General features: G+C 39.1%; 1 protein-coding gene across 1 annotated transcript in view; it reads right to left on the bottom strand.

Annotated features, from left to right (window-relative positions):
* The window catches only part of lekr1 (Leucine-, glutamate- and lysine-rich protein 1), an 82,477-nt gene that overhangs the window by 47,070 nt on the left and 13,105 nt on the right, over window positions 1-22,302 (bottom strand). The window contains exon 3 of the mRNA XM_030153171.1: window positions 9,501-10,030. Within this exon, the coding sequence (XP_030009031.1) occupies window positions 9,501-10,030 (530 nt within the window). The remainder of the gene's footprint in view (window positions 1-9,500; window positions 10,031-22,302) is intronic.

Genomic DNA, 22,302 nt, shown 5'->3' with positions numbered 1-22,302 from the left:
GATTTCCTCCTGTCAAAGTCTTCTGATTACACTGTTTATTACCTGTGCATTCATTGCAGTGGTGCTGATGTGGATGTGTTAATCATACACATCTGCTCACAGCTTTAAGTAGGACTTTATGACTAAGTCAGCAACAAAAAATTAGGGCTAGAATAATGCTCTAATAGAAAGGTCAAACAAATCATTGATATTTTATGAATATAAAAGATACAGTCACTGAAAAACAGCAGAAACACTCAAAAGGATAACACTGTAATTAAAAGAAAAAAGAAATAGTTTAATTATATAATAGAGTATACAGTGAATAATAGATATGTGAGCAATATTTGTGACTATGAAAGATGCAGAAAAAAGATAAAGATGCTAAAAATGCTTTGTTACCTTTTCTGCTCCTTATTACACTTACAAATTTATTGGCAGAAGACTCAAAAATTCAGTTAAACATATATGCTTGCTGTTAGTTGCCTTTTTATTAATAAAACAGTAAATATTCATGAAGATGTAGTAGCAGTAGTTTATGTTTATATGTGTGCTGGCATAAATGTTTTATCCAACTATAATAAAAAGCACGGAATAAGAGAGGAGGTATCAAAAAGAAATAAAATAAAACAGATCTTATGTTTTTCTTTTTTCTTTCTAGTTTCTTGGAAATCTGCGATCATTTGTGTGCTATCTTTACACAACCATTTTGAACTCTGAACTCTTGAACAAAAGAGATTTATTCGCAAGAGGCTACCAACAGTCAAATTAAAAATAAATGCTCTGTTCCTTCCGTGTAATATGCTGTTAGTCCGTCAGCAGTTTAACATGGGGAGGCTGAGAGCGGTGTGGGTTGAGAATGGCCTGGGTTGACTATGCGTGTTTCTAGTAATCCTGTCTGGGTGTGTATGAGAGGTCATGTTTGAATCAGAACACGTGTTTACAAGTAAATAAGTTTGCATGTGACTTTGGTTTATCTGATGTATTTGTCCTTGTGTATGTGTGTGTGTGTGTGTGTGTGTGTGTGTGTGTGTGTGCGTGTGTGTGTGTGTGTGTGTGTGTGAAAGAGACTGAATGGATAAGACTTTTCCGTAAGCATTTTAGCCTGTCTGTTTGTTTGCCACTTTCTGACCAAGTCAGTGTGAGTCTGTGATCCTGTGTGTGTCTGTGTGTGCGTGCCTTTGCTGTACAAGTGACGGCAGCCCAGACTCCCACTGTTCACCCATCTGTCCCCACCAGTCCCAAAGCGAGATCAGAAAGAACACTGCCTCGAGAGGGGCATGTTTGTTTGCATGAATGTGTGTGTCTGTATGTGTGTGCATCTGAATCTGAGTGTGTGCGTGCATGTGTGTGTGTGTGCGTATGCGTGTGCGTGAGTTCGAGCTCCTGTTCCCAGGGCAGAGGCTGTCAGTAGAATAACTAGGTAGCACAGTGCCAGAGTGCGTGCCAGATTAGAGTACCCCCTACCAGCAGCCCAAATCAACTGCCTCATCAGGACATGTCATACACATACACACACACACGCACACACACACACACACACACACACACACACGCACACACGCATCAAACCCACTGATCTGTCAGCCACAGTGTTATCGTGACCTACAAAGTCAGCTTGTTTCTTTTTTTGGATATGTATGTGACAAAGAGTTTACAAGTTACAGTATGTGCTTTCTCATATTTTCAGTAATTTCATCTCAAGGTCACCGTTACAAAGCATGACTTAACTTCCTCTATTTAAAACTCTGTTTATTGTAGATATGATCTGGCCTTAAACTTCAAGGGTGATTGATATTTTGCTTCTGTCTTGTCTAAAAATGATAACTTTTTCTTTCTTCCATTTGTCTGAATCCGATGTATTTTTTGTGTGTGGATTGTTTTGCTGTTTAGCATGTAAGATGTGTGTTTTATCATTTCTTTCTAGGACCATAGCGGGTACATTTCTTGCTAGGAATTTCATAATCTCTAAGGCTACCCAAAACAACTTTGGAACAATTTCTTTCTCAGCCGTGAGGGATCATGTCTTCACAGAGACTGAAGCAGAATTGAGCTTTAACATGGAATTTACCTTAAATCAAGGATTGGGAATATGTATTTAATGTTCTAAACCGGGAGTGTCAAACTCAGTTTAGTTCAGGGGCCGCATACAGCCCAATTTGATCAAGTGAGCCGAACCAGTAAAACAATACCATAATAGCCTATTAAGGTTGGCAAAGACCTATCACTTGTCAGGGCACACCCTTTCTGCAGTTTTCAGCATGCATGTTTTCACAAACTCACCCTCACAATATAGCTTTGATGCTAAAGCTTGCATGTAATTCAACCTCAGAGGACAAATTAGGTAGTAATAGTAGTAACTTTTATTTTAATTTGTACAGTTCTCATATTCATCCTGCAGGCTGAATTGGACCCTTGGTGAGAGGGTTTTGGCCTGTGGGCTGTATGTTTGACACCCCTGTTCTAGACCTTTTGGTATAGTCCTATTAAGTGATAGCCTGTGTGAGTATGTGTTTGTGCTGACATTAAATACATGAAAACTAAGAGCATAAATAACTAACTCTAACATCTGTCAGCACCGTTTGTTGTATAAAAAAAGTGACAACAATGTTGAGAAGCTGCTTAATAAATGTCATTAAACATGTTGCTGATGTAATCTGCAATTGATGGTATTTGTTATCTTACCTACCATCGGCCAGATCCTGCTACATATTAAAAGCCAGCTAACAGGAATTTTTCTTTGCTAATATGCATATGGAGTGATTACAGGGTCGCAAAAAGATATGCTAATGTCGGCTTTGAATTTGGATATTTTGGCCCCAACACCCGTCAGCCTGCTCCAGGTCAAGTACATTGTGTAGACTTGTGCCATATATGTACCATATATCTGATTCTTTCTTGTCTAAAAAGATGATAACTTTTTTCTTTCTTCCATTGGTTTGAATTTTTTGTGTGTGCACTGTTTTGCTTTTTTATGTGAGATTGTTTGACCACAGATCTTTTTTTTTTTGGAATGGACTGTAAGAATAGTAATTTCTAATTTCTAAGGCTGCCTAAAATAACTTCGGAACAGTTCCTTGCTCAGCCACAAGGGATCATGTCTTCACAGTGGCTGAAGCAGTTCTGAGCATTAACATGGCATTTACCTTAAATTAGGGATTGGGAATACACATTTAATGTTCTAGACCTTTTGATATAGACTTATTAAGTGATAGCCTGTGTGTATGTGTTTGTGCTGGCATTTCTGTCATCATTAGAAGTGACATAAAAGCCTCCTCATATCAAAGTGTCATCTGTTCACCCCACTGTGTGTGCACGCATGTGTGTGAGTTAAAAGACTGTTTTGATCAACAGCATAGAAGGACATTCAAAGCTAAAAGCCATTTAATTCAAAGGGGAAGAAAATAGAGCACAATACAACAACGTACAAACACACTCACAAACTCATGCACAGTGTGTGAGTTTCTTCTAAATGTTTCTAAATTAAAATTTCTAAAAACATATTTTGGGCATGGGTTAGACAGGTCTAATGTTTTGATGACAACTTTTAACAGTTTAATTAGATCAGTTAATGCCACCTAAATTACCCATAATCCTTTGCTGACAACTCTTTGTGTCACATAACACCTGTCTGTATATATTTTGTTTTCAAGTTATCTGGTAACCATGTCAGGGACACCACACAGTGATAGTGATCATGAAAACACTGCACACACTGCACACACACACACACACACACACACACACACACACACACACACTACAAAGTACAGACACAAACAACAATATCATATTACAGCAAACTGAATTAAGTTAGAAGATATGAAAATATATTTGTCCTCCAGCCTGTCAATTTTGATTCAGACACAGAAGAGCGTCCCTCTGTGATTCATTTGTATGTGTATGTTACTAAGCTACTACTAACTACCAAATAAACCTTGCTGTATTGTATGTGTGTATGTGTGTGTGTGTGTGTGCGTGTGTGTGTGTGTGTGTGTATGTGTATGTGTGTGTGCTCTTTTCACATGCAATAATACTGTTGTTTTTGTTTATCTTGTTGCCATGAGCCCTGCAGGAAAGTAGAGCCACCATCAGGGCTGAATAGAGGTCATCTTCTACCACGGAGAGTTCTCCTGCAACTAAACTAATGCAACTAAAATATACACAGCGCAGACACTAAACACTGTGTGTGTCAGTCTGCCTGTTTGATGTGGTAATGTGAACTCCAAGTTGGATCTGTGCTAATACCTCACATGCTGCCTTTGAAGGGTGTTTGACTCTGTACATAGTAGATTTGACATATTACCTAACACATACACACACAAACTGAGAGGCAGAAGGCATATAGCGATTTGCTGTTGTTGTTATTGTTTCTGTGGTTGCCAGTGGAAACCAGAAATTGAGATAAAACCACATGAGTACATAACTAATTTGCCATAAAGTGCTTCCTTGTAACAAATGGATGCCTTTCTATTTGTCATCCATCATTTGTCATTCTCTCCCACCTGCAAGTCATCTTATCGCCCATACAATCCAGCCCCAGGTGTATGTGCCTGTGAATCTGCGTGTGTGTGTGTGTACACGCTAACACACATCTTCACGATTCATTCTTCATTACTGCCAAGTTACTGGCTCAAGAGTGATTATTTTAACCATTGTGAGTGTGCAAGCATGTGCACAACCCACAAACACTAAGGCATACACAAGCACGTGCACATTCACACATAATTACACACACACAAACACAAAGTGAGACACAAACACAAACTCACACCCAGGCATACCGTTTGGATTAGGACTGAGAACCACCAGCCAAAGGAAGCATAGCATATAAAATTCTAAGACAAGTCTTTCAACACCAGAATCATGTGTGCGAACTCCGGTCATTAGTTAAATTATTTTTTATTTTTTGATAAATACTAACTTTCACACTTACCATTTTGACTTATCGCTCTTTTGACAACTTCCTGTCCTGCACTGTCATGGGAGTTGAACAGATAGTGGTTTGTTGAATTATGGTTGAGTAATGGATGACGTATGATACGATATACTTTATTGTCCCCTTAGGGAAATTTGTCCTGGACTCATTTGCTGTGGCCCACAGTTAATTAACACATAAACAAACGTGTGTGTTCAGTGTTTATTTTACCAGACTGTCTTAGAGGGCTTAATCAGAAATTGGATATCAGCATGGTTTAGCTATTTGACTGTACAATTAAGAACTAAGCTTACTCTCCTGATACACACCACCATGAAGGCGATGGGGAGGAATGAACTCTACTATGACTCGATGAAAGTGAAATCACATGTCCATGACTGATAACAGACAGCACACACTCACACACACACACTACAATTCCAGTGTTTCTATTATAATGTAGGAAAATACATTAATAATTTATTCACTATTTATGTATTACTTGTTTGCAGGGACTTCCCTGGGGATCAAGATGGACTGTAGAACTAATGAATGTGTATTTTAACCAGTGTTAGCCAGAGAGCAGAAAAAATAAAGATGGATTTATTACAATTATTATAATTGCTCCTCACATTTGATTTACTAATGGGAGAAGACATATTTTAACCATGCTGTATATACCATCCCAATGAAAGTATGTTGCAGGTAAAACCTACCTGGTTCACACCTGTCTCTGTCAATCAGGGGCAAGTCTTTATTTGTATTGTAAAAAAGAGGATTAAAATATACCTACAGCTTAAAGGAATCTATGTGGAAAATATTATACCTGTACAGGTGTGGCCTATAGGACGACTCACACCCTCCCCTAAGTCTCACTGATGACAATGTTATATGCCCCACAATAGAGTGAATGCCTCATCAAAAGGCTGAGTCATTAAATACTGAATCAGTTTATGAAAACTAAACCATACTGACTTTAATTAACATCAGATTTTCAAAATACATGAAAACTAAGGGAATAAATAGCTAACATCTGTCAACACCTTTTGTTGTATAAAAAGCTGCAACAGTGTTGAGAAGCTCCTTGATAAATGTCGTTAAATGTGTAGCTGATGTAATTTGCAATTGATGGTATTTTTTATCTTAACTAACAGGCACATTGGCCAAAGTCTGCTAAAAATTAACATCCAGCTAACATCAATTTAATAATTTCTCTTTGCTAAGACAAAACATGTGGAGTGATTACAGAGTGGCTAGAAGATTTGTTACTGTCAGCTGTGAATTTGGACAGTTTGGCCCCAGCTGCTGTTGCAAATTGTAGTCTACTCCAGGTCAAGTACATCGTGTAGACTTGTGCAATATATATACTGTATATCTGTCTGACTTCATACCGAATAACCATTTCATTAATGAGTGCTATTTAGATACTGAAAGAATAGTCAACTGCTATTAAGCTACAGATGTTCAACCAGATAAGGTAATGTGGAGTTAAATAATAGTATGCAGTTACAACCCATCATTTTCTAAGTGTGTTCACTTGTGGTGTGAGGCATTACTGTGGTTTATTTAGGCTACATCAGTTTGGCTCGACCCCACCATAGGGTCTGCCTTGTTTTGTTGAGATGTGTGTACACTAGTTCTGAAACAAGGGGCAAGGACAGCATCAGTGAAAGTGAAGCCAATGTGTAGCTCAACAACTGAATCCACAGAGAATGGATGGTGCCCCCTAACTGTCTGTGTAACAGATGTTCTGGCAGACTGATAACAGCCAATAAAATAAGTAGTTTGGAACAGGAAAAGCCAAGAGTTGTTTGTTTGTTTGTTTGTTTGTTTGTTTGTTTTTTGTTTGTTTTTTGTTCCATTCCACTGCCGACCCTCTCTTTATTATCTTCACTTACATTTCATCACATATTGAACTGAATATCTAAATCAAAGTAATAAATCCCTGAACAAACAAATGTGAAACACAACACATTTGAAACATAAGTAATATCTAGGTCTGTCTCTTCTACCTGCTCAGTTTTAAAACCCATTATCTGGTATTTTCCCAATACTGCTGCCAATTTCTGCTGACAGCAGTTGTTCGGAAAATATTCTATTGGATGACTTTGTTATCCAAATATTTGACGACATTTATCATTTCAGCATTTAGCATTAGCATGTAGTTGATTAAATTGACAGTTTTCCCAAGTCTGTAAGCTAGTACTTTGCATTACTTCACCTCTGACCCCTCTGCCTCATGTAGTTGTGCCCATTTTACCCATATATGGTCACCTCTGATTCCCAAAAACCAGAGAAAAAATTGCAACTGACTTCAAAATGACAGATCAGAAACCAATGGGCAATGCTATAGTTCTTCTGTCCAATACATATACACAGTCTATGGCCAAAACAAAAACTCCTGTCTGTAACAAAAGCTCCCATGTGTAAAAAAAAGTTGATTTTCTACCTTTACATGTTTTCAGCTACACCTGTAGCCTTCCTCAGAAGGGTCACGTGATGTTACTGTATGTTCTGAGGAAGGCTACAAGTGTGGCCAAAAAACATGTAAAGTTAAAAATTCTACTTTTTAAATCTGTCTGACAAAAAAGAAAAGGAATCTTTATATTTTCAGTAAACAGTATGAATCTGACGACCATAAGGGAGGCTGAGGAGGATTCAACTAGCTGCAATCTGCAGCTTCATCACTAGATGTCACTTAAAATATACACACTTATCCTTTAACATGAGACTTCCAAATGACTTGAACGTGGCATATGTATGATATATCTTTCTCTCTGTTGCTCTGGGCCTCTTTTTCTTTCTGTCAGATCAAAATATCTCAGCCCAATCTTTGTTTCAACATGTCTAACAGGTGACATTTTAGAATCAGGTTTAATTGCACTCTACACATGGCCTCCCTTCTCACCTTGCCTTCCTCTGTCATCCATTCACAGACAAGAAACACACATACTCTGACAGGTGACATTTTAATCAGGTTTGCTTTGTATGTAGAGTCTGTTGTTATCATCCAAACTGGTCAGGTTTTTCACCACACACATGCCACAGTCTCAGTCATCTTGTTAAACTGACACCAGACTGAAAGGCAAAGGGAGAAAGCAATACGAAGTATCACAAGCTGCTTCAGAAATATTTATGATGTCGGTGTGATCAGATAAATCACAACTAATCAATCAAAAACTTAAAATTATGACATAACCTCACAACGAAAGCTATATTGAGTGTGTCAGAGGGGTAGGGGAGGGCCATCAATCATCCCAACAGAGCCACAGTCCTGCTGTGAAACCAGCCGTTCAGAACATTAACTTCCACTTGCATGCCATCTTTCTTCCACCCTCAACTGTCTTTTGATCTTTTCATAACCACCTGTGCGAGATATGACGTACAACTACAGCAATTTTCTGTCATATTTCTGGTTGCTAGTTGTTTAGTGATCTGCAGAGAAAGAAAAGGGAAAAAATAGCAAACCAGAAATGGTATAAGAACGCACTGCAATGATATGTAATGAGATGAGAAGGAAATAAAAACAAAAAGAGAGAAAATATATACGACAGGGTTTCCACTCCTGTCAGTTTGAACAAGCATCTAACACATCACTGTAACATGCATCATTATCTCCATGTAACCTTTGACCGCCTGACCCATACTTGCCCCCCAAGGCTCCAGAGCACAACTGTTCACAATGTGATGTGAGTGTGCGAATGTGTTTGCATGTTTTTAACTCAACAGAGGCACAGTAATGCCATGAAAGAGATTATCAGATTATATTAGGCTATAGTGGATTGGTCCTGCTTGTTCACTATACACATGACAACAAACAGAACCACAGCAAATCCGGAATAAGTGCTCCCTCTTATTCCAAACCATAATAGATTTCTGATATTGACACTTGAAGAACTGTGATTGCAAGTGCAGCCCAAATGGGATATTTCACAGCTGTAGATCATAACAATGTCTGTTCTTCTATGACCACTCATGTTATTACACCCCTGCTTCGATAAAGATAATGACAGAACCCTTCTCTTATGTTTGTGCACAACATCCTGTGGAATACAAATGCTTGATTGTTGTGGAAGGAGCATGTGTGTATAGTTGAATATAGGAGTGTGACTATAGGATGGATCGATTTGCATTTAAATGTTACAACTCGTCAATGTTTGCAGCTATTCATAGAATCCTCATGAGTCCTGCCATCCAAGTATTTCTTTCTTATTTACCATTTTCTCATTACTAAAACCTGTAAAGGATGTTAAGGGCTGACATAAGGGAGAAAAGAGGAACCTTCACCACCTGTGTGTTAAGTACGGGGGCAGCACACAAACACAAAGACTTTTTAAATGCTAATGCATGTGCGACCAGAACACACTTCACTCACACACTTAATGATAAAATGAGGAGTGAGGAGCATAAAGGTGTTGCAGATAACAGTGGAATATACAGTAATTATACACAAAGGTGCGTGTCAGCCGGGAGATATGTAGCTGATTTGTTTGAGAGTGTGTTTTAGTGTTTTTGTGTTAACAGCATGACTCACAGGATAACAGCCCACATGAAGTCTGGCACTGGAGATAATTTCACACCACGGACAAACACACAAACTCACCTCTCTTCCAGCTGTTGAAGGTGTTTTCTCAGCTCGTCGAGGTTTTTATTGGCCTTTTGAAGTGCGTCACTCAGGACTTTCTCCCTCTCTTCAGCCTTCAGCTCCAGCTCTTCTTTCTGCTTTTTCAGTCTCTCTGCTTCAATTTCTCCCAGCTCTTTTCTAAGATTTCTCACTTTTTCATCACTCCTTTTCTGATACTCCTCTGCCATTTCTTGTCTCTCGTTCTTATGCTTTTGTTCTAACTCTCCTCTAAGTGCTTTCCTCATCTCCTTGCTCTTCCCTTCTAGCTTTTCTCTTAGGCTTCGCTCGTTTTCTTCAGCTTTCCTCTGTACCTCCAGGTGAAGCGCCTTCTCCCACTCTATCCTGCCCAGCTCCAGTGCCTCTCGCTGGGCCTTCTCTCTCTGGGCAGTGTCTTTAAGGTCCTGTAACTCAGCCTCTAACTGAGCCAGCTGAGTGTGGAGTTGATGGAACTCATGGAAAATAAGGTAGCTTACACCACAATAACTACACACTGTCTCACTGCGCTGCATCTGAGGAGAAAATACACACAATAACAAACAATTAAGTTGATATTATTTTCCTCTGCATAATGGTATCACAAAAATATTATATACATATATTCCAAACATGTCTCAGGAATACTTCCAATAATGTCTCCAAAATATTCAGACCTGAGGTTGTTAAATTATGACAAAGAAAATAACAAAAGTTGTCTCAAGAGTTAGCTAATCAGGTATTAAAGGTGCAATATATACCAACAACACAAATCTGTGTTGGAGTCAGTATTATGTTGGGAGCCGATCCTTTGTTAATGTTGGCCGACTTCATTTCTTTTTTTTTTCCAACTATATTTATTGAACATTTTCAATGAACATGACAGACATATCAATTCGTAACAGTCAATGCACAATCAAGAATGACATATCTGACTGTCAACACCCATCCCTTCCCACCCACCCAACCCACAGGCCAAAAAAAAAAAAAAAAAAAAAAATCAATCAATCAATCAATAAATAAATAAATAATAAGGAAAAACATAAAAGAAAATCAAAAACGGAAACCATAAATAATGATAAAGGAACTCAAATTGTAAAAGTAAAAAGTTAGTATAGTACACAGAAATAAGAGAAGAAAGGAAAAGACTACACATGATTTCTCATTCCCTCTTTTCCTCTCCTTTCCCCTCTTTCTCAATGATATTTAATCATCTATATTCTGAGGAAAATTTAAAGAATTGAAATACCATAAAAATGGATCCCAAGTGGTATGAAATAATTTAATTGAGCCTCTAAGAGAAAATCTCAACTTTTCAACCTTAAGATTATAAAGCACCTCACGTACCCACCAACTTCATTTCGAACAGTAACAATGTTATGGTGCAGTGTGTAAAGATTGTCCTAAAAAATCCATCTCTAGTGGCGGCCGTGGCTCAGGAGGTACAGCGGGTTGTCCAATAACCAAAGGGTTGGTGGTTCGAGTCCTGCTCTGTCTTAGTTATGGCAAGACACTTGACCAACCTTGACTCCAGTGCTGCTCCTCACAATGGCGTATGTAAATGTTTGGCGGTGGTCGGAGGGGCTGTTTAGCGTAGACTGGCAGCCATGCTTCCGTCAGTCTACCCAAGGGCAGCTGTGGCTACATATGTAGTTTATCACCACCAGAGTGTGAATGTGTGAGTGAATGAATAACGGATCCATTGTACAGACTTTGAGCATGTGTTAATAGAAAAGCGCTATATAAATCTAATCCATTATTATAGTCTACATAGAAATCTGTTGAAAGGTTGTTGTGATGGATATAGAAAACCAACAGATTAAGGGGAGGTTCTCATCAAAATAAAACACATGAATTATTTTTATATGTGTGACATATTACACTTTTGAATGAAAAAGTACTAACATATAATGACAAAAAAAAAGGTAAAAATTCCCAGCTGTAAAAGACACAAGCACTATGTGGTCTTTTAAAAACCTTGGTGAGCCTGAAAATAGCATCTCTCTAGTATATTGCATGGGGTCTTAAAACTATAAGTTATCTATAAAAACATTTTGAATGACAACTGTGGGGCCTGGTATCCATCAGAATCTGTTTCAACCAAAAGTGCCTTTTTAGCTCAAAGCAAAGGAACATAGATACTCTAATCTCTCCATCAAATATTGTTTTACCATCAGAAAGGGAAAAGAAATATCATATTCGTCTCTCTTTTCCTGTGTATGTCAATGTATTTTCTTCACGGTGTTGTCATTTCTTTGATTCTTATGACAGATAAGATCACATCCCCTTCTGAGCTTTCATCACCATGATACGTGGCAGACAGGCAGCTGATATTTGGATGACACGTTGACAGCCCTTGTGTAAGACAGCGCCAAATCGTTGTCTCCTGAATAACTAAATCACATAAACAAAGTATAATACGCATGCAAAACGAAAAAGCAGAGATGCTTGTGAAGAGAACGAGACACAAATATTATTAAACACTACTGTTGAGCAATAGAGGTCTTCTGTCATTATCAACTCAAGCCGACAAGCATAAACTAGTATTTTTTTTATTTAGTATGTTTTACAAAGCACGTCTCTCTGCTCAGTGTCACTGGATCCAAAATATCACCATGCACAAATTGGATATTTAAATTGCAGCCTTTTGTGATTATATAATTGCAGAGGCTGAGAATGTGACCGTGCCTCGATTATTATGCAGAACTAGACTCATGCTGTTAATAAATTCATTTGTCAAGAAACAAGAGGAGAGGTAAAAGAAAAAGAAAAAGTCATATCAGTTGAATGTTTATTGACTCAAGAGAACTGAAATAATGTCTGTGTATGTGTGTATGTATGTAATGTGTGTATTTACATTAACTTTGTGTCCAAGTGTAGTGCAATGTTAAATGTGGGTTTAACACTAAATGCAAATTAGATGCATTTATATTTATTAGGAGAAAACAGGAAACTTTCATCAAAGTAACAAAAGGTCAGCTGTAAGTAAGACTACATATCGCATAAAATAATGTAGAATTAGGGATGCAATGATTATTTAAGGAAACCACTTAACTAGAAGCTGATGAAAATGTTTTTTGTCTGTTTATTTTCTTTTTGTTGTTACAGGAAGAAATAAATCTCTAATACTAGAAAAGCCCTTGAAGAGTGCAAACCTCCGCCAAGGCAGATCAGTTCCCCCCGGATCATCACCAAAATTTAATCATTTGTTCCTTGTGCCAGTATTAACATTTCCTGAAAATTTCATCAAAATCCAGTGATAACTTTTTGAGTCATCTTGCTAACAGACAAACAGACAGACAGACAGACAAACCCTGATGAAAACATAACCTCCGCCGTTACACTTGGTGGAGGTAATAATATTTCATAACTACAAAGTGTTGAAGTCTTTCCTATCCTCTTTCCCTATCTTTGATTGACAAAAAATTTATGAAGTCATACTTCTTTACTAAATCCCCTTTAATAAACATGAGTCACTGCTATGACTGTAATGTCAGTCAAAAGGCCTGATATGGACTTTGGACTAAAACATTTAGACTGTCCAATATGCTCTGATGTTAAATGCTAAGCTCATAATCAACGCAGCTACATAGAAAGACAAAGTTTAAAAGAATGGCCTATATGTGAAAGTATGCTTGAAAGAAAATAAATTGTTTGTTTCTCTTTAGTCTCTTTTTCTGCTTCTATTGGTTCCCTCTTAAGGGGCGGATGTCAAAATTAATAACAAGAGAGGCATACAAAATACACTGCAGCACTTCAGAATGCTTTTGACATGACAGATGATTGACAGGTGATGCTTTTTATGGGGATGACACCTAATCTAACTTTCCCACTCTGTTCCCACCTTTCACAGTGCCTTCTTGCTTTGTGTCAGCATCTTGTCTACTCATATCAGGTCAAGGTAGAGATCACGTCTGTCTCATGTCTTCAGGACAGACTTAGTCTGTCTGCTTGTGGCTGTGACAGACAGAACACTTTACAGAAGATCACCACACTCACAGTAAATGCTGAGGTAAAGGGGAAAAATTCTGTAAGGAGCAAAAAGATCTGTACACAAATAGCAAAATCCACAAAGAATGGATTACACCTGCTCAATGTGCAGGGAATTCCACAGTATTTGTGCCACAATCCGCTTCACTGTAGAGACCCATTTACGAAAGATTCTGTGGTAATAATATGCTGATGTAAACACACCAATAAAGTTTTGAACTAAAGTATAATTTGCCCTTGTTTATCACAGTGTTTGAGGTGCATTTCAGTGCACAGATTGATCCATTATTAAAACTGCAGAAACTGCAAAAACCCTAAAATTGCAATGAACAGAGACAAAACCAAACCATTCAGGTTTCTATAGCATTTCACATTGATACACAATACACAATCTCCATCAAAAGCTCCAGCTATTTATGTTTTCAGGCAGGTCTGAAATGTATTTTCAGTGCCAGACTCTTAAAATAATGTTATTTGTCACTGACTGTATGAATGATTTTGCATTAGAACTGATGTTGCCATTGCAGCAGCTGTTGCTTAAAAGCAGATCAGTCAGGATCTGATATTCATTACTGTTCTGAATTATGCAGCTGTTACAATCCAGAACTGTGTGATAATAAGGACACATGGAAAAGTAATAAAACAATCTGATTGTGATCTGATCAGCACTTTTTTAGATTTAAGTGTCCACAACTCCAAGATAATACAGCTACCGACCCAATCCCTCCAATATCTGACTGAAGATTTCACAGTCAGTATCATTTAACCCTTATTCAACATCATGTAATCCTCACAAATTCAAAGATTTGAAAAAAACACTTAGATACAGAGAGAGACAGTGAGTTTGTATGAAGATAACACCAGTTTTCTGCAGGTATCCATTGGACCAGCTGAACTGCATGTAACAATTTACACTAGCCTTGTGTGAATAAGCAGTTTCATTATTGAGGCTTATTTGCAGAGAAATGGTGTGATTTTGTGCAGAATATATGAATATTCTATAATTTACATACATACAAATAGGTGGAGCATTGACACTATCTGCTTGGCAATGCAATTTGAGATAAATTCCACCCTTTTGCACTTTGTGAATTACATACAATAAGCTAAACTCATTCTGTACCAGTTTTATGCTAGCTCAATCCTTTTGTGGATCTGGCCCAAGACTTCATAGAAAGCATATAAGCATGCGGATAATACAGTGGTGGCAACATCACATGACAACCACTGGATTAGCAACCAGTGACAAGTGTCACCACATCTCAATGTCGATGGCATCTTTGATCCAAAACCCTGTATTAGATGTGCTCAGCATCATTTTCTAAAATATAAATGAGAGGGAGTGCACCCGTGAACAAAAAAAGTTTAACAAAAAAATTAGACTGACAGAAAGAAAAATTGGACAAAAGCAGGCAGAAAGAGAAAGGAGAATGTATGTTAATGTGGGTGGAGAAAAAGCTCCACAACACAACAATGTATTACATTGTATTGCCACTGAATGCACTCTGGAGAATATGAGTTATTATCTGTTAGGAGCGTGTGTGTGTGTGTGTGTGTGTGTGTGTGTGTGTGTGTGTGTGTGTGTGAGTGAACAGAGAGAGAGATGTAGACAGTAAGAATGAGTAAGGGTGAGTGCGTGCAACTGTGAGCAATATTTGGGACTGGGGCTCAGGGGGGTTTCAGTGTTTACTGTGCAGATGTCCTCATGATTCCTGCAGGCATGGATACAGCAAAAGCTACTAAGTGTGTGTGTGTGTGTGTGTGTGTGTGTGTGTGTGTGTGTGTGTGTGAGTGAGTGAGAGAGAGAGAGAGAGAGAGAGACAGAGAGACAGAGAGACAGAGAGAAAGCGAGAAAGAGAAACGTTTGTGTGTGGAAGTTGTTTTTGTCCAAATATGCTTATGCATGTAAATCTGTATGTGTGTGTATGTGTAAATGTGTGTGGAAGTGGGTGTGGTGGTAAAAGCAAGTGATGAAGTCATGAAGACAGAAAACAAGGGGGCAATACACAATGTTAAAGTGACCTGAGGGCTGAATAGTGCCACAGATTTGGCTGCACCAACATGCACACAAGGACATGCACACACTCAGAGGAAAAGCTTTCTCACAGTTATACAATCAAACACATTATGAGGCAGAATTTGCGCACACACAGGGGCAGATGAAAGGCACAGACACACACCCAAAAACACACAGACTGACAGACACAAGTTCATACAACAAAACCCACACAAGGTACAAGCATAAACATGTACATGAGCAAAAAGAAAAGACAGACGCAGACACACACATGCAAAGGCAAATTTACTCACATAAGCATCTTCAGACAGACAGGAAACTAACACAATCTCTTATTCCCAACACACGCTATTCACACAGATGCGCGCACACACACACACCCTGAGGGCAGAATGTCTGCGCCACCAGTGGGTTGTGTGCTCTCGTGACTGAGTGTGGCCCCGCGGGGACACCCCCTTGCCCTGGGCACTGACACATTCACTTAGCACTCAAACCACAAAACCCAACCCCATGCACGCTCACACACACAAGCACAAAAAACTGTGAGGATAACACAGTTTATCTGAAACAGGAAGAGACAGAAAGAATGAGGGTGAGGAGGTAAAAGGTCTTGTCGTGTTGATGTATTGTGCCAGCTGCCAATTGATGCCTGTACTCCTCTTCTGCACACCAAACCTCTTTGTCCTCCAGTTACTCCTGCCTCTCTATGGCTCTCCTTGTGTCTTTCATATCTCTTTCAATCTGTCACTTGTTTGATTTCATCAGCATGCTGTACCATTGCCAAAATTAAACAACATTACATTTCAAAACACATACAGCAGCTGAGCTCGGGTCATTGTGACTGCACTCACGTGGGATTGATTATTCCATTGTATATACAGCTCATAAATATCTTTTACAAAGACCTCATTGTAAATTAAATGTACAATATGTAATACTAAACACACAAAGTGCCTTTAGGGTACATTAGTGATGATACCAGTAAATGTTTGTGTCTCTGTCTCAGTATTCAGTTGCCAATAACCACAGAGCGCATGGTGCTGAATCATTGCCTACTGCTGTAATTTAACCTTCACTGTTTTTACAGTTATTTAAGGAGGTTCCAGAAGTCATCTCTATGTCTATATTTTGTGACTTAAAACCTCTCCATACTCTGTTATCGCCACAATGCCTCCATGCTCCATCAATTAAACATGGGTCTATTACCACTTGCCTGATGTGAAGCATCTAGGAGGCGTGGACCGGTGCAGGTGGGGGTGACAGGGTAGGAGGAGGTGGCTGGTGTCTTGCCAGAATGAGAAGCATCATTTATTTATAAATTGAAGCCCTTTTAACTCTCTTACTGTGTGTGTGTGTGTGCGTGTGTGTGTGTGTGTGTGTGCGTGTGTCTGTGGGCAAATGTCTGCACTCATTGTCTCATATATTAAGGGTGGAGATGGACAACTATGCAGACACAAAACAAAAGATCTAACTTCCCCAATTCAACAGTTTCTCTCCTTCTATGTAGACTTCTTCCTAATCTCTTGTTTTGGTCCCTGTTTTCCTCTTCCTCTTCTTCTCCTTCCTCCTTCATCCCCATACCACCCTCTGCTCCTCGATATCCCTTTCCCCCTCTCTCCTCCTCTCCTTCCTGCTCCTTTCCCTTGTCCACTGCCGCCTCCACAGCCACAGCTGCCGTGACCCATCTGGCTCATCAAAACACCAGAAGTGGGTCACTGTCACGAACACAGACCCCTCATGTTACGCACCAGACATACACACAGATACACAGAACACCCCCCACCCCACCCCTCCAACGCCCACACCCAAACATGCATTCCGTGACCTAAAGCAGCAGACCAAAAACTGACCAAGAGGCACTGAGCCATTCATGTACACAAGGACACACAATGTGCACTTGACACTGTATTATCCATAGTTTACATCAAAGGTCACAGACAAAACATAAAGCAGTGAATCATCCTCTAAATCCAAATATGACCTAATGTGACACCAGTAGCTTTTGGTACAACAGGCATGTAACATGTGACATGGCTAATAATGTGACAGTTCCCTTGGTTCATGAGCTGTAACTAAATGAAATTTTTTATATAACTAATGATATTTGCTCCTTGATACCAAAAGTAAAACACATTAACGGATGAATATTTCATAATGAAGTTCAGATATGTGATAATTTGACAATTTTAGGATATTTTTGATGACTATTTTGGGGTTTTACACTGTCAGCCTCACAAAAGACATTTGATGCTGTCACCTGAGTCTTTAGGATATTATGACTTGTGTGTTTCACATTTTATACTGTTTTAATAAATTCATTGATTACTAATAGAAACAATTTCAGTGATATTGTAAATAATCATAGTTTTAAGCCTATGACAATAAAAGTACATGCCCTAGTAAAAAATAAATAAATAAATAAATAATAATAATAATGATACTTGTGCAATAGGATAATAGAAAACTCTTAGGATTTTACCAGGAAAAAAAAAAAAAAAAAAAAACATCACAGAAAACAAATACCAGACACAAAATAACCATGCTTATGTAATAGCAGTTTAGTAGTATTACAAGTCTCTAGGTAGTTAAGATTTTTTATAAAGAAAAGCTAGTAAAAGCATGAATAGCAGTATGCAGACTTTGCACATTACACACAGAAATAGCAGGAATGTTTCATGGAGCTCGTCTGTTCTTGTTGAAAATGTATTTGTGAGTTATTCAAACTACACATGCAAATCCAAGTACCTCCTTTTGTTTGATGGCATTGAACAGTTGTACCATGAAACTTGATATTGTTATGTTAAAGTTAGAATTTGTTGACTTTGACAAAGCAGCCAGCTCCCTTTTTAAGCCAAAAATAAATATTGTCAGCTACAAGCTTTTCCTAACGGTCACAGAGTTGTTATTGTGTTTACCTAGTCAGACATATGCCATGGCGTTGTTCCAGCCAAAAAGCAACAGCGATTCTGCAGGTATTTTAACTTGTCTGTGGTATTTTGTGTAATTTCTCCTGCTGCTCACATCTGCTGTTTTATGCAATTTCTCCTGCTACCTGGGATGTTAATCTAGCAAATGCTGATGATTGTTGGCTCAGAGGGTATGGAAAAATGATATACTTGATTGTTCAAAGAAAAAAAAAAAAAAGTGTTCAGGTTGGAGGACTTGTTGTACAGACGACTCGACACAACAGATCTCACAATCAGACAGACTAAACAATTTATTTTGTCTAATCCAAAGTACTTGAAAAACCTGAATGCCCTTGTGTAATTTTGGGAGGAAGGCTAAAAAAAAAAAAAAACTACAAACCACGCTCATACAGCCACAGATAGAAAGAAGCACGAGTGAGTGCACACTGGAATCTGTTTAGAGATGTTGTTGAGGGGTACAAGGCACTTAGGTTTTTTTTGGGTGCCTGGGGATTAGTGGCATTAGGATTAGGCTTAATCAAGTGATATGATGATGGGAGGCAGATTTAGACAGGAAAAAAACAATGATGGGAGAGCTGCCTAGCATCGTACCTGGATGTTTTATGAACTCATTCTTTCAAACTATCTCTCTCTCTCTCTCTTTCAATCCAACAAATACTTTCTCCTTTTTATCTGCTTAGTGGGACCTTCATCCTGCCTCCATCCCTGTCTATGAAATCACAGACACATTGGATCACGCAAGCATTTAGGAAGGGATTAAGTAGTTAAGGGACTTATCCATGTTTTTCCCTAATTTTCCTAAATTATTTTCTTGTTTGGGCAGTGCATGAGAGCATGTCAAATGTGTGCGCTACTGAAAACATTGTCCAGCTGTGCTCTTATCATTGCGTGTCAAAACAAAAATATTTTTGCGAGCTTCTATCATCGTATGCGCAAGCATTTTTTTTCCATTTCATTTATTACTAGCTTTGTGTCTTTCCAAAGTGTGTGTAAATATGCTGGGGTCCTTAGTTGCATTTTCATGTGAGTTTTGAGTTTATGTGTTCAAGACAGCACTTCGTGACTGTGGCTTTGTTGATTTTTGCGATGATAAAGACCCCCTGTGGTGCTCAGTGTAGCGAGAGCCAACACTGAGATTCCACTTATCTGGACCCCATGGCGCAGCACACATCACATGACTATGAGTGTGTTTTTCTGCAAGTGCGTGTCTGTGGATAAGGACACGTTGAGTGAGTATTTGTGGATTTGAAAACTTGCTTGACCACGCAATAGGTGCGTGTCTGCGAGAACAAGTAGGTTTTGGTGTCTGTTTATCTGGATGTGTGTGAGTGTGTATTGTTGTGAATGTGGGTGTGTGGAGGAGGTAGAAAAAAAAAAAGGAGGGGTAGTAGCGGTCACAGGGGATGTAGGGAAGTACGGGGGGGGGCAGAGGCGTGCAAGTAGCAGAGAGCTGAGAGGGGAGGGGGCAGACAGATCAGGCGCATGTTGTACTGTAGAGTGGATGAATCAAAGTGTGTGAGATGGACAGTGTCTGGGTTGTGTCTCCGTGACATGTGCATGCAGACTGAGGAAGTTGTCAACAACAAAGAGATCAGCAGAACAGGGTATGAGTGGCTGACCCATAGATGGAGGGAGACCACTGGAGGCAGGGGAGCGTGGTAAAGAAAAGTACAGAATATAATAAAGATAGGGTTGCATGTGTGACGCCTGACTGGCCATCCTCCTGTTTCCATATCATCTCGTTCCTTCCCAACCCTTTCCTGACTGCCTGTCCGCTCACCTTACTTACTCCTTTGCGTGGAAACAGGGAAAGGGCAGTGGCAGGGAAAGAATCACCTATGGTTGCCTCGACCAGCACTTGGCCATGCATCACATCACATCCAGACGGGGGGGCAGCACGGCACGGCACTGCATGGCACGGCACACACAACAACAAACAACTAGCCTAAGGAGAAGGCAGAGGACTGACTGAGTTGCCTGTTTTTTCTGAGTGTCTTTTGGTTGCGTGGATGTTCACCGATGAGTTTGGTCATCTTATTATATTAAAGTCAACCAAGCTTCCCAGAACTGAGCGACTATCTGTCCCTCCCATCTTTAACACGGTGTACTAGAAAGTCATGTGCACATAGAGATATTTTATAAATCAATAGAAATAAATCTTAATGTCAGGAGGCAGCCATGAAATGTAAACTCCACAGTTTTCTTCTTACAATCTCATATAATACTACGCAAAAAGAGAAGAACGTGGTTTCTCTCCTACAATCCAAAATACTTTTATACAAATAGAGAAGTGCTATATTATAATTTAATGAGACTCGTTCTCAGGGTGCAGCTCTGAAATGCAGACTGAGTGCAGACATAAGAGGTGAAGGCAGGACAGCAGGGCAGCCAGGGGAAAAAAAATGAGAGAAGAGAAGGGGGAGTATAGTCTGTTACATTAATCAGAGTTAGCAGACAACACATGTGCTTCCGTTAGCCCAACTAGAACACACATCACAACACACGGCTTGGCACGACATGGCACGGCACAGTAAGCTGAGAGAGGCCAGAGGAGGTAACGCTGAATGAACTACAAGCTCGTCTGCCTGTTAGTTTGAGCATTTTAGGTGATTTCTTTTTTTTTCTTTTGGAGTCCATTTGAAGAAACCTGTTGTCAAAACTGCATCTAATATTGTTTTGTTTTTTTCCATTTGCAGGTCAGGTGGAATTAGATGACATCATATTTGACTAGATGACAATCATTGGAGCGAAACGAATTGCAACCTCATTTAACCTTCTAGAGCAAGAGATAACAAGTGCCACCTGCAGTGTTTTAACTCTGCCGAAAAACAAAAAGAGGCAAAGACTTCCGATTTCAGACACTTATGAATGAGTAAAAGTGAAAAATTACAAAACATCTTCCAATCACAACTAATTAGATCTTGCATCTAGGTAATCAGAGGTCACCTTTAGAGAAATTTCATGAGAAAAAAAGAATTTCCCTTTGTGAATATACAAAGTAAGTTTAAGTTTATACTTCTTCCTACTCCTTTTCGGCCTTGCAAAATTCAGACTTGCGCGTACTTGAGGATAGATTCTGTTCATTTAAATGTTATTTTTTTTGTCTTATTTAGCTTTGTTTTGTTTTATTTTATTTCTTTGCATGTTCTAAATTAATTAAATAAATAAATAAATACTATTGTTGTCTGTTACAACTACTTCTACACATTCCTCATCCATTGGAAATACTGCTGTTTGTGCAGTTAGTTACAAACAGCACCCCAAAAGTTTATCAGACAAGCAAGTGATAAAAGCCAAACCCAAAGTGTAACATATTCCAATCATATTCCGGTTACTTTTTTGGGTATGTGTTTCCTATTGTATGACTCCTGAAATCTCCATAGAAAAAAAATGCAACAAACACTCACAATAACTGTTTTTAAGGTCATTTTAGTGCGTGTTTGGATACTGGTCACAAAACTTAGTAATGTGTGTCTCTGAAGAACAACTGGCACGATGCTGGCATGGCAACTGCCTCACAAAAGCAACAGCAACCTTGCAGTGACCTGTGGATTATCATGCTATATTGTCACTTAGTATTACCAGGCTCCAGACAACACCCGTGACAATATTGCACAATAATCCCCCCGCTGTCTCTCAGTCATTACTGCAGATAAGCATTCACCTGATGAAACCTCCCCCTCCCTCTCTCTCTTAATCCTTCTGAATTAAGAAAGAAGCCTGAAAAAAGGGACAGGAAAGGTGAGGGCAGAACAGGAAACCAGCCAGAGGAAGAGGAGGAAGGAGGCGGACGACGAAGAGGAGGAAGTAGGAAGGGAGCAATTCTGAGATAGACTGATTAGAGCGAACAGACAACGCAGCACTACTAGGGGGA

Source organism: Sphaeramia orbicularis, chromosome 13 (genome assembly GCF_902148855.1).
Source record: "Sphaeramia orbicularis chromosome 13, fSphaOr1.1, whole genome shotgun sequence".
In the NCBI taxonomy this organism is placed as follows: domain Eukaryota; kingdom Metazoa; phylum Chordata; class Actinopteri; order Kurtiformes; family Apogonidae; genus Sphaeramia; species Sphaeramia orbicularis.
This window is presented reverse-complemented; position numbering and strand designations above follow the sequence as displayed.